Consider the following 17,613-nt stretch of genomic DNA (forward strand, 5'->3'; position numbering starts at 1 on the left):
GCCGAGATCGCACCACTGCACTCCAGCCTGGGTGACAGAGCAACACTCCGTCTCAAAAAAAAAAAAAACAAAAACAAAAAAAAACATTAGTTTTGTAGCAAATACGAAAAAATTCTGGTAAGGGCCACAAAATGAATATGCCACACATGAAAAACCGAACACACTCTAACCCACAGAAAAAGATATATACTCTTGAAAGATTGGTTGTTAACAGGCCAGGTGCAGTGGCTCACGCCTGTAATCCCAGCACTTTGGGAGGCTGAAGTAGGTAGATCACTTGCGGTCAGGAGTTCGAGACCAGCCTGGCTAACATGGCAAAACCTCGTCTCTACTAAAAATATAAAAGTTAGCTGGGCGTGGTGGCACATGTCTGTAGTCCCAGCTACCGGGGAGGCTGAGACACTAGAATCGCTTGAACCCAGGAGGCCGAGGTTGCAGTGAGTCAAAATGGTACCACTGTACTCCAGCCTGGGCAACAAAGTGAGACTCTGTCTCAAAAAAAAAAAAAGGAAAGATTGGTTGTAACAAATAACAAGACTGTGGAACAATGAAACAAGTAGTTGGTAAAGGCTGTGGGAGAGAGTGAAACAGGAGGAAGATAGAGAATATTTGATTTAAATTAAGACTGCACAGATCAAATTTATTCAGTTTTTCCAACAAAATGAATTGCTATTATTTGATACCGTTTTAATGAGTCTCAGAGCACAGACAATATGGGTTCACATTTTAAAATACGCAATCTATATTTTGAAGCAATCATTAATTTTGCCATATTTTCTTTTTTATATACATATATTTATTAAAGTTCTAGGGTACTTGTGCACAACGTGCAGGTTTGTTACATATGTATACATGTGCCATGTTGGTGTGCTGCACCCATTAACTCGTCATTTACATTAGGTATATCTCCTAATGCTATCCCTGCCCCTCCCGCAACCCCACAACAGGCCCCGGTGTGGGATGTTCCCCTTCCTGGGTCCAAGTGTTCTCATTGTTCAATTCCCACCTATGAGTGAGAACATGCGGTGTTTGGTTTTTTGTCCTTGCGATAGTTTGCTGAGAATGATGGTTTCCAGCTTCATCCATGTCCCCACAAAGGACATGAACTCATCATTTTTTATGGCTGCATAGTATTCCATGGTGTATATGTGCCACATCTTCTTAATCCAGGCTATCATTGTTAGACATTTGGGTTGGTTTCAAGTCTTTGCTATTGTGAGTAGTGCCACAATAAACATACGTGTGCATGTGTCTTTATAGCAGCATGATTTATATTCCTTTGGGTATATAACCAGTAATGGGATGGCTGGGTCAAATGGTATTTCTAGTTCTAGATCCCTGCCACACTGTCTTCCACAATTTTAGACCAGTATCTCTAATGAACATCGATGCAAAAATCCTCAATAAAATACTGGCAAACCAAATCCAGCAGCACATCGAAACGCTTATCCACCATGATCAAGTGGGCTTCTTCCCTGGGATGGAAGGCTGATTCAACATACACAAATCAATAAATGTAATACAGCATATAAACAGAACCAAAGACAAAAACCACATGATTATCTCAATAGATGCAGAAAAGGCCTTCGACAAAATTCAACAGCCCTTCATGCTAAAAACTCTCAATAAATTAGGTATAGATGGGATGTATCTAAAAATAATAAGAGCTATTTATGACAAACCCACGGCCAATATCATATTGAATGGGCAAAAACTGGAAGCATTCCCTTTGAAAACTAGCACAAGACAGGGATGCCCTCACTCACCACTCCTATTCAACACAGTGTTGGAAGTTCTGGCCAGGGCAATCAGGCAGGAGAAAGAAATAAAGGGTATTCAATTAGGAAAAGAGGAAGTCAAATGGTTCCTGTTTGCAGATGATATGATTGTATATCTAATTTTGCCATATTTTCAAATTAAATTTGACAGTTACCAGCAAACACAAATATGATTTGGCTACTTTATTCAGGGTGACTACATATTCTGTATGGGGCTGAGAAAAACAAGTGTGAAGCACTAACAGGTATTTACACAGTTTTACACCCTCCTATCTCTATTCAACTACACAGATGTATAATCATGCCAACAAAAGAAATATAAGTGCTTTGAATTAGTTATCAATATGTGGAGTTTTCTTACGCAAAAATTCTTGAAAAAACGTTTTCAAGCAGGTCTACATAAAAAATTTATGGCCAGGCATGGTAGTTCAAGCCTGTAATCCCAGCACTTTGGGAGGCTGAGGAGGACTGCTTGAGCCCTGGAGTTCGAGACCAGCCTGGTCAACACAGCGAGACCCAGTTACTACAAAATATTATAAAATTGGTTGGACGTGGTGGCATGTCCCTGTAGTCCCAGATACTCAGGAAGCTGAGGCAGGAGGATCACTTGAGCCCAGGAGTTCGAGGCTGCAGTGAGCTACGATCACACATCACTGAACTCTAGCGGGGACAACAGAGCAATACTCTGTCTCTAATATATATATATATATATATATAAATATATATATTTTTATATATTAATATAATAATATAATTATATTATAATATATATTATTATTAATCCAGGCTATCATTGTTAGACATTTGGGTTGGTTCCAAGTCTTTGCTATTGTGAGTAGTGTCGCAATAAACATACGTGTGCATGTGTCTTTATAGCAGCATGATTTATATTCCTTTGGGTATATATCCAGTAATGGGATGGCTGGGTCATCCCATCCGCCGGCAGACCACGAGGTCAGGAGATCGAGACCATGTATAATGATTATTATAATATATATTATAATATATATTATTCCTCTTCCTGTTTATTAACAGACTAGAAAGACCAGACTTCTGGCTATTCTTTCTTGAAATAATTTATCAAGTAGAAGAAACTAGTTCAAAGGAATTATCTTTTTTCAGGCTCTTATAAAAAAAAAATCACTTCAAAAGGCTGCTTAATGCAGAAGCAATTAGATTACTTCCTGAATTCATTTTCTTTTTTTCTTTCTTTCTTTTTTTTTTTTTTTGTGACAGGGTCTCACTCTGTTGCCTAGGCTGGAGTGCAGTGGTGTGAACTTGGCTAACTGCAGCCTCAACCTCCCAGGCTCTAGTGATTCTCCCACCTCAGCTTCCTGAGTAGCTGGGACTACAGGTGTGCACCACCGTGCCCCACTAATTTTTGTAGAGATGGGGTTTCGCCATGTTGCCCAGGCTGGTCTCAAACTCCTGAGCTCAAATAATCCTTGCCCTCCCAAAGTGCTGGGATTACAGGCATGAACCACCTTGCCCCCATTGGGTTCATTTTCTTTAAAATGAACTGAAAACAGATCACAACAAATGAACTAGTTTTAAACTTTTACAAGCCGGGGGTGGTGGCTCATATCTGTAATCTCAGCACTTTGGGAGGTCGAGTCGGATGGATCACTTGATGTCAGGAGTTTGAGAACAGCCTGGCCAACATGGTGAAACCCCGTCTCTACTAAAAATACAAAAATTAGTTGGGTGTGGTGGCACATGCCTGTAGTCCCAGCTACTCGGGAGGCTGAGGCACGAGAATCACTTGAACCTGGGAGGTGGAGGTTGCAGTGAGCTGAGACTGCACCACTGCACTCCAGCCTGGGTGACTGAGTGAGACTCTGTCTAAAAAACAAACAAAAAAACAACTTTTACAATAAAATTACATGAACATAGCCTGGAACATTATAATTAGATGTTATAATCCTTATTCACAATGACCTAATATTTTAAGATATTCTAAAGCAAGCCTGTCTTGGATTTATGGAGAAAATAATAGCTACTATTTGGAATGTCTAGCAGGTGTCAGGCAGTTACTTCTTGCTTTATAGAATATATAATTTAGTTCAATCCTCAAAACGACACTATAAGGTAAGTACTCTTTTCACATTTGCTTATCTGTTGAGAAAACAGGATTGGAGAGGTTAAACGACTTGCCCAAAATGCCACAGTTAGTAAGATACTGAGGTAGAAATTCAAACAGGCCATGATCATTCTAAACCAGGGTTTCTCAAAAGTAACACTACTGACATCTTAGGCCAGATCATTGTTGTGAGGAGTGATCCTGTCAGTGCACTGTAGGATGTTGAATAGCATCCCTGGCTTCTACTCACTACATGCCAGTAGCACCCTCCTCTCCCAGCTGCAACAACCAAAAATATCTCCAGACACTGCCAAATATCTCCTGGGGAGCAAAATCACCCCCAATCCCACAATATTGTTCTTAAAAAAAAAAAAAAATGGTCAGGCGCAGTGGCTCAGGCCTGTAATCCCAGCACTCTGGGAGGCCAAGGTGGGTGGATCACAAGGTAAGGAGATCGAGACCATGGTGAAACCCCGTCTCTACTAAAATTAGCCGGGCACGGTGGTGGGTGCCTGTAGTCCCAGCTACTCGGGAGGCTGAGGCAGGAGAATGGTGTGAACCCGGGAGTCGGAGCTTGCAGTGAGCCGAGATCACGCCACTGCACTCCAGCCTGGGCGACAGAGCGAGACTCCGTCTCAAAAAAAAAAAAAAAGGGAGACAGGGTCTCACTTTGTCACCCAGACTGGAGTGCAGTGGTGTGATCATAGCTCACTGCAGCCTCAAAATCCTGGGCTTAAGTGATCCTCCCATCTCAGCCTCCCAAATAACTGGGACTACAAGTATGCGCCACCATGCCTAGCTAATTTTTAAAAACTCTTGCTGGGCGCAGTGGCTCATGCCTGTAATCCCAGCACTTTGGGATGCCGAGGTGGGCGGATCATGAGGTCAGGAGTTCAAGACCAGCCTGACCAACATGGTGAAACCCTGTCTCTACTAACAATACAAAAATTAGCTAGGTGTGGTGGTGCGCGCCTGTAATCCCAGCTTCTTGGGAGGCTGAGGCAGGAGAATCGCTTGAACCTGGGAGGCAGAGGTTGCAGTGAGCCGAGATTGAGCCCCTGCACTGAAGCCTGGGTGACAGAGCGAGACTCCGTCTCCAAAAAAAAAAAAAAAATCTCTTTTAGAGATAGGGTTTTGCTAAGTTGCTCAGGCTAGTCTCGAACTCCTGGCCCCAATAGATACTCCTCCCTCATCCTCCTGAGTGGCTGGGATTACAGGCTCAAACCACCATGCCTAGCTCAAGAACAACTGTTTTGAACTGAAAAGAATTTACAATTTTATAATCTTATTTTTATGTATTCAAAAATCTTTAAAAATCATTACTGATCAGAATACAACATAAAAGAAAGATTTAGTGATAAAGTAACCCAAAACTTCCTAGAGCAAGCCTTTATCATAATGGATAATAAACTTTTTAAACCTGTGTTCCTCAAAGTGTGATTGGTATAAAGGAGCTTGTTAAAAATGCAGACTTTGGCCGGGCACAGGGGCTCATGCCTGTAATCCCAGCACTTTGGGAGGCCGCTTGAGCCCAGAATTTCAAGACCAGCCTGGGCAACATAGTGAGACTCTGTCTCTATTTTATAAAATTAAAAAAAAATGCAGACTTCTGGCCAGGCATAGTGGTATGGGCCTGTAGTTGTGGCTACTCAGGAGGCTGAGGTAGAAGGATCATTTGAGCCTAGAAATTTGAGGCTGTAGTGCACTATGATTGCACCTGGTGATAGCCACTACACTTCAGCCTGAGCAACATAGTTAGATTCCATCTCTAAAAAACACAAAAATCAAAATCCATATTTCTAGATTTCATCCCCCAATACATTTGATTCAGTAAGTCCAGGGCAGATTCCAAGAATACTGAATTTTAACATGTTACACATGTGATTCTTTATACACACTGAAGTTTGAGAATCACAGCTCTACATTCTGATTCTTATGGGTTAGGACTACATGCTATATAAATTTCTATGGATAGCAAAGGGAAATTAAATAAACATTAAGTGAACCAAATGATGAAGAACAGGAAAAAGCATACCATTTCTAATAATAAACCACCCCCTGATCCTCCTGGAACGGTTGAAGAATGTGATATTCTACTTAACTCAAATATAATGCCTTAATACTTCCCAGACACTTCCTTCACTGGTCTTCTTTTTTGTCTTCTTTAGTTAATAGATTTATAAGGGAATTTCTTGTTTTCTCTCTCTCTTTTTTGTTTCAATTTAGAGACAGGGTCTCATTCTGTCACCCAGGTTGGAGTTCAGTGGCATGATTGTTAGCTCACTGCAGCCTCGAACTCCTGGGCTCAAATGGTCCTCCTGCCTCAGCCTCCTGAGTAGCTAGGACCACAGGTGCATGCTACCATGCTTGGTTATTTTCTTTTATTTGTTTGCAGAGATGGGGTCTTGCTGTGTTGCGCAGGCTGGTCTTAAACTCCTAGGCTGAAGCAATCCTTCCACTTTGGCCTTCCCAAAGTGTTGGGATTACAAGTGGGAGCCACTATGTGTGGCCAGGAATTTCTTCAAATTTGAATTGAAAGCTTTCTTGATCAGGGTAAATCTCTATTCCTAAAGAAGCTTTTTCCTAATGGTGCCTCTGGTTCTTTGTCAAGAGCCCATTATTTGGGTATGGAAAGGCATGATTGAGAAATAAAAATTTTGTTCCTCTATTGCCACTACACTAAATCCCACTATTCATTTTCCAGATTCTTCTTTATCTTCCAAAGTCACAACCTTCAAATGGAGAAGTTAAAAATTTCACCTGTGCACTTCAGATCATTCTAATAATACTTGAAAATTATTAGGAATAAACATATCTTCCAAAGACTATAACATGTAAAGATAAGAGGTTTATCAAGTGAACTACTCAGCAACTCCAAAAAAGCAATTAATTTGCAAACAACTCCTAATGCAAATACTTTTCCCACTAAGTTTTTTTGAGACAGAGTCTCGCTCTGTCACCCAGGCTGGAGTGCAGTGGCATGATCTTGGCTCACTGCAACCTCTGCTTCCCGGGTTCAAGTGATTCTCCTGCCTCAGCCTCCTGGGTAGCTGGGACTACTACAGGCGTGCACCACCATGCCCATCTAATTTTTGTACTTTTAGTAGAGACAGGGTTTCACTATGTTGGCCAGGCTGGTCTCAAACTCTTGACCTCAGGTGATCCACCTAACTCAGCCTCCCAAAGTGCTGTGATTACAAGCATGAACGACTGTGCCCGGCCTCCACTAATAGTTGTTAAACATTCAAGAAAATATACTGATCTAAAGCTTTCAATTTGTATTGGATATATTTTTTATAAAACAAATTACAGGCTTACTATGAAAAAACACATTGAATTTATAAGATATTCACAATCAATTTATTTCCCTCCTTCTCCTTGGCGTACATTAGTCTATTTTCTACCATTCAAATAAAACAAAAATAGCAATAATACTCCCAATTGAAATACTTACCAACAAAGTAAAGTAAGTTTAAAGTCTTTCTCTTCTCTTGAAACATTTTAACTAGTATGTCTAAAAAAAATCACCTCACTACTAGAAGGCAATGTCTCTAATCCTATTTGTAATAATCAAGTGTTATAGAAATCTATGACTATAAGAGATTAAGAGGACCAAGAAAGGGCAGTGAGACATCAGCTTAATTTAATCTTACCCGCTTGCATAATATTTAACTTGATTAGCTCTACCAAAGTAGCTTAAGCTTTAATAACCAGAAATTATCCTGTTGTCACTATCACTCACCAAAAATGGAATATAGGATCTATTAATTACGATTTAAAGCTAAAATCTGATCCTGCCATTCAAATTTCTTTTGAATTTCAGAAGCAAGAAAGCTAAGTATTACCAGTCTGAATTCCTCTAAAATGCAACTTTCCCCAAAAGCATATTTCTTAAAAAAAACTTTGTGGGTACACAGTAGGTATATATATTTATGGGGTACATGAGATACTTTGATACAGGCATGCATTGCGTAATAATCACATCATGGTGAATGAGGTGTCCATGCCCTCAAGAATTTATCCTTTGTGTTACAAACCATCCAATTATACTTTTAATTATTTTAAAATATACAACTATGTTATTATTATTATTATTATTTTGGGACAGGGTCTGGCTCTGTCACCCAGGCTGGAGTGCAGTGGTACATCTTGGCTCACTGCAGCCTGGACCTCCCAGGCTCAGGTGATCCTCCCATCTCAGCCTCCCTAGTAGCTGGGACTACAGGCACACACCACCATGCTCCACTATTTTTTTTTTTTTTTTGCTAGGAACACAGTTTTGCCATGTTGCCCAGGCTGATCTTAAACTCCTAGGCTCAAGCAATCTGCCCACTTTGGCCTCCCAAAGTGCTGGACTTACAGGTGTGAGCCACCACACCTGGCCTCATTCTTTTTTAAATTTAAATTTAAATTTTTGTGGGTACATAGCAGGTGTGTGTGTGTATGTATGTGTACATATATATATACACATATATATATATATTTTTTGACATGGAATCTCGCTGTCGCTCAGGCTGGCTGGAGTGCAGTGGGGCGATCTCGGCTCACTGCAAGCTCCGCCTCCTGGGTTCACGCCATTCTCCTGCCTTAGCCTCCTGGGTGGCTGGGACTACAGGCGCCCGCCACCACGCCCGGCTAATTTTTTGTATTTTTAGTAGAGACGGGGTTTCACCGTGTTAGCCAGGATGGTCTCGATCTCCTGACCTCGTGATCCGCCTGTCTCGGCCTCCCAAAGTGCCAGGATTATAGGTGTGAGCCACTGTGCCCAGCCTTAGGTGTATATATTTATGAGGTACATGAGATATTTTGATACTGGCATACAATGTGTACTCATCACATCATGTAAAACGAGATATCCATCTCCTCAAGCATTTATCCTTTGTGTTACAAACAATCCTATTATACTCTTAATTTTTTAAATCTACAATTAAATTATTATTGACTATAGCCACTCCGTTGTGCTATCAAATAGTAGGTCTTATTCATTCTGTTTTTTGTTTTTTGTTTGTACTCATAAAGAATCCCCACCTCCCACCACCACCCCCAGTTTCTGGTAGCTATCATTCTACTATCTCCATGAGTTCAAGTGTTTTGATTTTTAGCTCCCACACATAAGTGAGAACATGCAATGTTTGTCTTTCTGTGCTCGGCTTATTTCACTTAGCATAATGACTTCCAGTTCTATCCATGTTGTTGCAAATGATAGGATCTCATTCTTTTTTATGGCTGAATAGTACTCCCAAAACTTATTCATGTCTTTGTTCTAACCATCAGGGTTTAGTCATAAAAATTCTTCATATTTTCAGCTTTCCTAATCATCTACCAGTCTTCAGATGTTAGTATGAAGTAGAACAAAACAAATTCTTCGTTAAGGTACACATTTCCAACTCCCTCCTTAAATTAAGAGATCTGGAACAGATCTGGAAATATAACAGGCAGATAATTACTGAAGAAGACAGTGAACAGAGAAGCGAGCATTTTTAATCCTTAAATGCCATCTGCTCCATTATCAGTTCACGTACTTCCTGGATAGAGCTAAAATCTATCCTTGTCCCCTTTCCTTAGTTTTTAATTTTTTGGTGGTGTCTCCATTTATTTGTTCTGCAACTGCTACTAAGCCTATTTCTCTGTAATCAGATATTTTCTAGAGAACTGCAGGGTTTTTTGCACATGTGATACTTTCATGTGTCATTTCTCAAAGCAAAGTTTTTCCAATGATAGCCTGCCTTGTTAAACGTCCCAAAAAGATCAACTGCAAAACATTTACCACCCAGAGGAATATAATCTCATTTTATTTTCTAACATTTACTTAACGTCTTCTATATGCCAGGTACTGCATTAGGTACTTCACATCCCTCATCTCATTTAATTTTCACAATAGCCAAAGAAATCAGCATTTTTTCCATTCTACTGATGAGGAAAATGAGACTCAGAGTAACTTGTTAAACATCATTGGGGGTGGATTAAAGCATATCCTCTTCAAAACTACAGACTTTTTGGAAAACTGGGGCGGGAGATCTATCTGCCATCCTAGCATTATGATGACCATTTTTATTATGCTTCAGTATGCATTGCATGTTCATCACTTTCCACATTTCGTATTATTTATTTATTATTATAGATTCCCAGAAGTAAAGAAATATGAATAATTTTATCAAAGACCATGCTTTTTCATTTTTATCATGCTGCCTCTCTAAGATAACACCAGATGCGAGGATGAACAACTTCCCTTCCACAGCAGGGGGAAAGGATTCACCATAAAATAAAACCAGTCGCTGCAAAAACAAGCCTTTGTTGCCTAGCACAAAACATAGGCTTTGGAACTAGACAGACCAGTGTGGGATCCCAGCTCAGTTTCTTAGAGCTGTGCTTCTCTGAGCAAGCCCCCAACCACCCTCTTGCTTACTGTCAGTTCCCTTATCTATCTATCTATCTATCTATCTATCTATCTATCTATCTATCCATCCATCTATCCATCTATCTATCTATCTATCTGTCTGTCTATATGGGGTGGGTAGAGATAAATCTGGCTATATTGTTCAGGCTGGTCTCAAACTCTTGGCCTCAAGGGATCCTCCCACCACCTCAAGGGATCCTCCCACCTCAGCCTCCCAAAGTTCTGGGATTATAGGCATGAGCCACCACGCCTGGCCAGTCCCCTTATCTTTCAAGTCCCCTCATCTTTCGAAGGGGGTTAATACTTACTCTGCATTGTTAATGTGTGGATTATAGATAATGAGTGTAAACTATGGTGCCTGGCAAGTAGAATACATTCGATAAATATCAGAGAATAAATGGCTGGGCTCAGTGGCTCCCGCCTGTAATTCTGTCACTTTAGGAGGCCAAAGCAGGAGGATTGCTGGAGGCCAGGAGTTTGAAACCAGCCTGGTCAACATAGTGAGACCCCATCTCTACAAAACATTTTAAAAAATTTAAAAAGAAGAATAAGTCCACGTTCCAATGAAAACATTGTTAAAGGTATAAATAATAAGCAGTGTAGCATTCCATTTAACAATAGACAACTATGAGGAACTTGAGTGATTTTTAATCATATTCATTTAGGGGAGGTATCTTTTAAAAAGAATATATATATATACACACTTTTTTTTTTTTTTTTTGAGACAGAGTCTCGCTCTCTTGTTCAAGCGATTCTCATGCCTCAGCCTCCTGAGTAGCTGGGACCACAGGCATGTGCCACCCTGGCTGGCTAATTTTTTTTGTATTTTTAGTAGAGATGGGGTTTCCCCAAGTTGGCCAGCCTGGTCTTGAACTCCTGACCTCAAGTGATCCACCCGCCTCGGCCTCCCAAAGTGATGGAATTACAGGCATGAGCCACTGCACCCGGCAAAAAAATAGATTTTAAGATCAGACATTACCCTATTATTTAAAGTCAAATTTATTATAGCAGATAGACCTGGAATTTTTTTAAATGATGTTTTCAAAAATTGACAAAAAAATGTTCTGCAACACAATACCCATATTTTGAAACTGTGTCTAAGGAGTAGCATAGTAGTCTTTTTAAAAACAGCCTAAACCATTCTCAGAGAGGGAAGGAGGAAAAACTAAATCATCTTTAGCAGCCTATATAAATTCCATGCTTACTGATGAGAAAATCCAATTTTATGTTGTGAAATCTAAGAAAACCTACAACTGAAAGAACAGATTTCCGGCTGAACACAGTGGCTCATGCCTGTAATCCCAGCACTTTGGGAGGCCAAGGTGGGTAGATCACTTGAGCCCAGGAGTTCAAGGCCAGCCTGGACAACACGGCGAAACCCCGTCTCTACAAAAAATATAAAAATTAACTAGGCGTGGTGGCACATGCCTGTAGTCCCAGCTGGGAAGTCTTAGGTGGGAGGATCACCTGAGCCCAGTGAGGTCATAAGGCTGTACTGAGCTATGATCACGCCACTACACTCCAGCCTTGGCAACAGAGTGAGACCCTGTCTGAAAAAAATTTTTTTAAAATATATATTTATAAAAAGAAAGAACAGATTCCTGATTTTATATAAGTACATAGTTAATCTGATGTTTGTTGAGGACATTTTGATAGACAATGCTGGATGTGAGGTAAAGAAAAATTAATTAAGAAGTTTCTGCATTCAAGATGCTTACAGTGTTAGGGCAAAGACTGGCATATAAACAAGGACAATACAGGTCAGGCAAGGAGGCTCACTCCTGTAATCTTAGCACTTTGGGAAGCCAAGGTGGGAGGATCACTTGACCCCAGGAAGTAGAGGCTGCTGTGAGTCATGATAGTGCCATTGCACAGCATGCAGCCTGTGTAAGAGGCCCTGTCTCCAAATAAATATATACATACCTACAATGACTATATGATGTGCTGAATTCATCTCAGTTCACCTGGAGGCACCAAGAAAACTTTAGCCGAGGAAGAAAGAAGATACTGTTTGAGCTAAGACTTGAGAGTAGGAATCTTCAGGTGAATGAAAGGGTGGGGTAAGAGAAAAGGAAGATATTCTCGCATAAGTCTTGTACATGCATGCAAAGGGTGAATGTACTTCCAAGAGAGTACATAAAGATCAAGGAAGGCATGTAATTTATTGCCTTAACATAAAATTCACCATATTGACTATTTTAAAGTATACAATTTAGTGCTGATTCCTTAAAAAAAAAAAAAAAAAAAAAAAAAACAAAAAACCTATTTTCAGCTAGGCTGTTCTGCTTCCAGTTCAGTGAGCGAGTCAATGAATAAATATAATTTCACTGGTAGAAATGCTAAGTTTTAAAAAGCCTTCACTTTTTAATTAAAAAGAATAAGTGGACTAGGCACAGTGGCTCACACCTGTAATCCCAACACTTCGGGAGGCCAAGGCGGAAGCAACACTTGAGCCCAAGAGTTCGAGACTAGCCTGGCAATACAGAGAGACTCCGTCTCTACAAAAAGATAAAAAAGTAGCCAGGGATATTGTGGCACATGCCGGTAGTCCCAGATATTCGGGAGGTGGAGGTGGAGGTGAGAGGATCACTAGAGCCCAGGAAGTCGAGGCTGCAGTGAGCCATGATCCTGCCACTGAACTCCAGCCTGGGCAAGAAAGCGAGACCCTGTCTCAAAAAAAAAAAAAAAAAAAAAAAAGTGGTCATTGTGGAAATTCAGGTAATACCAGCAATAGCGGCATGTAAAGTAAAAAGTGAAAATGTTCCCCTCGTCGATAATCCCAACTGCCTGGAGATAGCCACTGTTAAGGTATTGTCATGTATCCTTACAGAGATTTCTCTATACATACAAATATACTTACATATAGGGGATGCTGTTGTTTTTAACATAAAAAATTTCTAAGACATAAAATTATGCATTGTTCTGCATCTTGGTTTCCACATAACAATAGCTTAGGATCCTCCCAAAGAAGGACATCAATTTCTAGTTTCAGTGTCTGAGCCTGCTCACTTCACGATACTTTTGACAATTGTATATTTTTATTGTACTCTTCGCCAATCTAATAAGCAACTCATTAAGTTTAACTTCCTAGCTTAGTTTTTCTTCTTATGGAATAGTTCAAATACTTAGAAACATAGAGAAGATAGCTTTCTTTCTTAATTCAGCTCAAGTAGACAAGTATCTGAAGTGCTTAACTGGTATTTTTAGAGTATGTGTACAGTTTTTCTGTATTAGAGGAAGCACAGAATGTACAGGAAATAGAGTTAGAATGACTGACGTAGGGTTTGAGTCCTTGTTCATTTTCTAAATTTAAGACTCTATTTTTCTCATCTATAAAATTAGAGAGTATAAATAATTGCTAGTAGTCTTAAAGTCCTAAGAGTACAGGACTCCAAATCACAAACGTTTGAAAACACATTGTTAAAATTCCTCTACCTGGATTGCTTAATGGTGAGAATACTGTATCTCCTCCACTTCCTAAAGCCTATGAGTTCCACGAGATCTTAGTTTTGTTCATTTATGTATACCAAGCGCCTAGAACATTGCCTAGCATGCTTACATTTGTGGAATGATTGAAAATGGTTAGGAGCTTTCAATCTGGTAAATTGCCTTGAAACAATTATTTGGACAAAGTAATAAATCTGGCATAATTTCACTCTTTGGTCTCTCACACTCCTGAAATGAAAATGCTACAAAATAGAGAACTCTTACCCATCATTCGGGGAGTTACATCGGCCAACAGTAGAGTCTCAGATATTCTACTCCTGGGATCTAAAGTCAACTCCCCACCCCCAACACCTGACGGGGCCCACACTCAAAAGTGTCAAAACTCATAGCTATGCACATTCACAAGACTGTAGAAGTCGGGCTGTTACTTAGGCTACTCCACTCTCAGATTCTACATCCCCAGAAGACAAAGAGTTACAGTCCTTCTCTCACGAATTCCACAACTCCGAAAACCGCGTAATTGAAACCACCAAAGGCATAGAAGCGGCAGGGAAAGGGGGTTGGGAAGAGGCCAACAGACCCTCTCAAGCCCCAGTCACTGGGAAAAGCCATGCTGCTGGAAACCGCGTCCTCACCTCCTTCTTTCTTTGGGCAGAGACCGAGGGAACGTCGCAAACGATGAGCAGCGCCACCGCCACGGTCACAGAGACACACCAAAACCACCAACCCGCTGCCATGTTCGCTCCTCTCCCTTCTATAAGCAAAACTTTGCTCCGGCTCGGTCTGAGGGTGGGGCGTGAGAACAGGCAAATCGGCCCCTTGCCTTTCCTCATTGGTCCAGCTCAGCCCTGCCGGGAGACCCCTCACATTACGTCACAGCGCGCTGGCGCTACACGCCCGCTAAAAGAAGGTTGATTTCTAATTGGCCCTGGTCGGCCAATAGAAAAAGGGTAATCTGGAGGGTTTTCATTGGTCCGCTAAAGATAATGACCCGCCCCTTTCTCGATACGCAAACATCCGGCGCGCTGTCGCTTTCCAAATACGCATGCGTAGTTGTGAAATATTGCGGAGTCCAAAATGGCTTGAAGTTGCTAGAACGGAATCTTTCACCCAAAGACTCATTTAGAAGTCCTTGAAATTCGCCTCCTTCATGTAATATTCTAGAAAAATGGGACCTAGCCGCGTGAGGGATAAGAGCTATTTAGTCCGTTATCCTACCTCCAAAGTACTTCAAAGTGAAAAAATAAAAGTAGGAAAGCAAAAATATACCTAATACCACTGAGGGAAATTTTTAAAAGTAAATATGAACAAGAGCTTGTTGAATACCTATTGTGTCCTAGAAACTGTGCCAGGAGCGCTGAAAAAAGAGGACATCAAGGATTATTTTTTAAAGTTTTTGTTTATTTATGGCTTTTTTTTGAGATGGTGTTTCGCTCTTGTAGCCCAGGTTGGAGTGCAGTGGCGCCATCTCGGCTCACTGCAACCTCCGCCTCCCGGGTTCAAGCGATTCTCCTGCCTCAGCCTCCCGAGTAGCTGGGATTACAAACGCCCGCCATCATGCCCGGCTAATTTTTTGTATTTTAGTAGAGACGGGGTTTCGCCGTGTTGGGCAGGCTAGTCTCGGACTCCTGACCTCAGGTGATCCGCCCGCCTCGGCCTCCCACAGTTCTGGGATTACAGGCGTGAGCCACCAAGCCCGGCCGGCTTTTTTTGTTTGTTTGTTTGTTTTTTCAGTTAAACTTCTTGACTTAATATTTAAAGCACCAACAAGGACTTTAATTGCAGGTTATAGACAGCAAATTCCTTCTTTTTATTCATTATTTTGTTTGGGGGATGGTACAAAAGTAAGGTTGTAAAGAAGAAAAACACCAACAAGATAAAATCAATCTGCCTACAATTTGGATTTATTTTGATGGTGTGGAAAATATTATATGAATATTATTTTAGGCGCTACTGGATTAAAAAACCAGGAAATTAATTTCAGTATGTTGGAGAGACAAGGAGATGGGATGGAAAGAAAAATAGCTGGTTCTGAAGTGAAGAGATGTGAAATAGAGATGTGAAAAAAATTTAAATCATTTATGGAAACTTATATTAAGAAAACGCAGGCCGGGTGCGGTGGCTCATGCCTGTAATCCCAGCACTTTGGGAGGCCGAGGTGGGTGGATCACCCGAGGTCAGGAGTTCGAGACCAGCCTGACCAACATGGCAAAACCCCCGTCTCTCCTAAAAATTTAAAAATTAGCCCAGTGTGGTGGCGCAGGCCTGTAATCCCAGCTACATGGGAGGCTGAGGCAGAAGAATCGCTTGAACCCCAGAGGCAAAGGTTGCAGTGAGCTGAAATCGTGTTATCGCATTCCAGCCTGGGCAACAAAAGTAAAACTCAATCTCAAAAAAAAAAAAGAAAAAATGCAAAGTAAAAGTACACTGAGACATACTGTATGATTCAATCTATATGATATATGACATTCTGGAAAAGGCAAACTCATTGGTACAGAGAACAGATTAGTGGCTGCCAGGGGCTAGGGGTAGGGAAAAGGGTTGATCACAAAGAGGTCAAACAAGGGTGTTTTTATGATGCTAGAACTATTCTGTCCTTAATTGTGGTGGTGGTGACACAATTGTATGCATTTGTCCAAACGCATAGAACTGTACACCAAAAAGTGAATTTTACTATGTGTATGTTTTAAAAATAAAACTTTTAAAGTTTAAAAGGGATAACTTACCTATCATATTGGCAAAAATCCAAAAGCTTGACACTACATGCTATTAGCAAGGCTGTGGGGAGACAAGCACCCTTTATATTAATACGTTGCTGGTGGGAAGGCAAAATGTTACAACATCTATAATTTGGCAATATCTAAAAAAACTACACATATATTTATCCTTTAATCCAGCAATCCCACTTCTAGTAACCTACCTTGGAGAGATACATCCAGCAATATGAAAATATGTGTGCACAAAGTTATTCATTTCGGCATTATTGAAATTGAAATATTCTTGAAACTACCTAAATATTCCAACATAGGAGATTGATTGAATATACTATAGCACATATACACCACAGATTTTGCAGCTGTAAAAAAGGAATGAGGAAGACTTATGTAAAATGATAATGGATTTTTATGCTACATTTGTATAAAATAGAGAAATAAGAAAACATACAGGTATTTGCCTATTTTTGCAAAAGGAAACCAGAAAGTAATGAATTTTTGCAAAAGATAAACCAGAAAGTAATGAAATCGGTTACCTATAGGAATTGGTGGAAATGGAATGCAACAGTTAGGGGAGGGAATGACACTTCTCTAAGTACACTAGTCTGTTTAGTTTTGACTTTTGGAATAATGTTAATATTTTCAATAGTCAAAATGTATAATCAAAGCATTTAGTTTTACAAGATGAAAAAGTCTTAGAGATGGATAATGGTCTTAGTTGTACAACAATGTGAATGCCATTAATGCCACTGAACTGTATGTATTTTTTTTGTTGTTTTGAGACAGGTCTCAGGCTAGAGTGCAGTGGTGCGATCTTGGCTCACTGTAACTTCCGCCTCCCGGGTTCAAGCAAGTCTCATGCCTCAGCCTCCCGAGTAGCTGGGATTAGAAGCGTGTGCCACCACGCCCAGCTAATTTTTTTGTATATTAGTAGAGACGGGGTTTTGCCATGTTGCCATTTCTTTTCTTTCTTTTTTTATTTTTCTTTTCTTTTTTTTTTTTTTTTTTTTTGAGACGGAGTCTTGCTCTCTCGCCAGGCTGGAGTGCAGTGGTGGTATCTTGGCTCACTGCAACCTCTGACTCCCTGGTTCAAGCGATTCTGCCGCCTCAGCCTACAGAGTAGCTGGGATTACAGGCACACGCCATCACGCCCAGCTAATTGTTGGTATTTTTAGTAGAGACGGGGTTTCACCATGT

General features: G+C 40.5%; 1 protein-coding gene across 4 annotated transcripts in view; it reads right to left on the reverse strand.

The window, feature by feature from the left end:
- Positions 1-17,613, reverse strand: part of MAGT1 (magnesium transporter 1) — a 72,466-nt gene that overhangs the window by 54,075 nt on the left and 778 nt on the right. Inside the window, 1 exon segment of one of the 4 annotated variants that reach the window (NM_001131459.2) lies at positions 14,338-14,460. The exons of 2 other annotated variants lie outside the window; for them this stretch is intronic. In NM_001131459.2, the coding sequence (NP_001124931.1) occupies positions 14,338-14,439 (102 nt within the window). In that variant the 5' untranslated portion in view covers positions 14,440-14,460. 4 annotated transcript variants of the gene reach the window in all.

This window comes from Pongo abelii, chromosome X (assembly GCF_028885655.2).
Source record: "Pongo abelii isolate AG06213 chromosome X, NHGRI_mPonAbe1-v2.0_pri, whole genome shotgun sequence".
NCBI classification, from domain to species: domain Eukaryota; kingdom Metazoa; phylum Chordata; class Mammalia; order Primates; family Hominidae; genus Pongo; species Pongo abelii.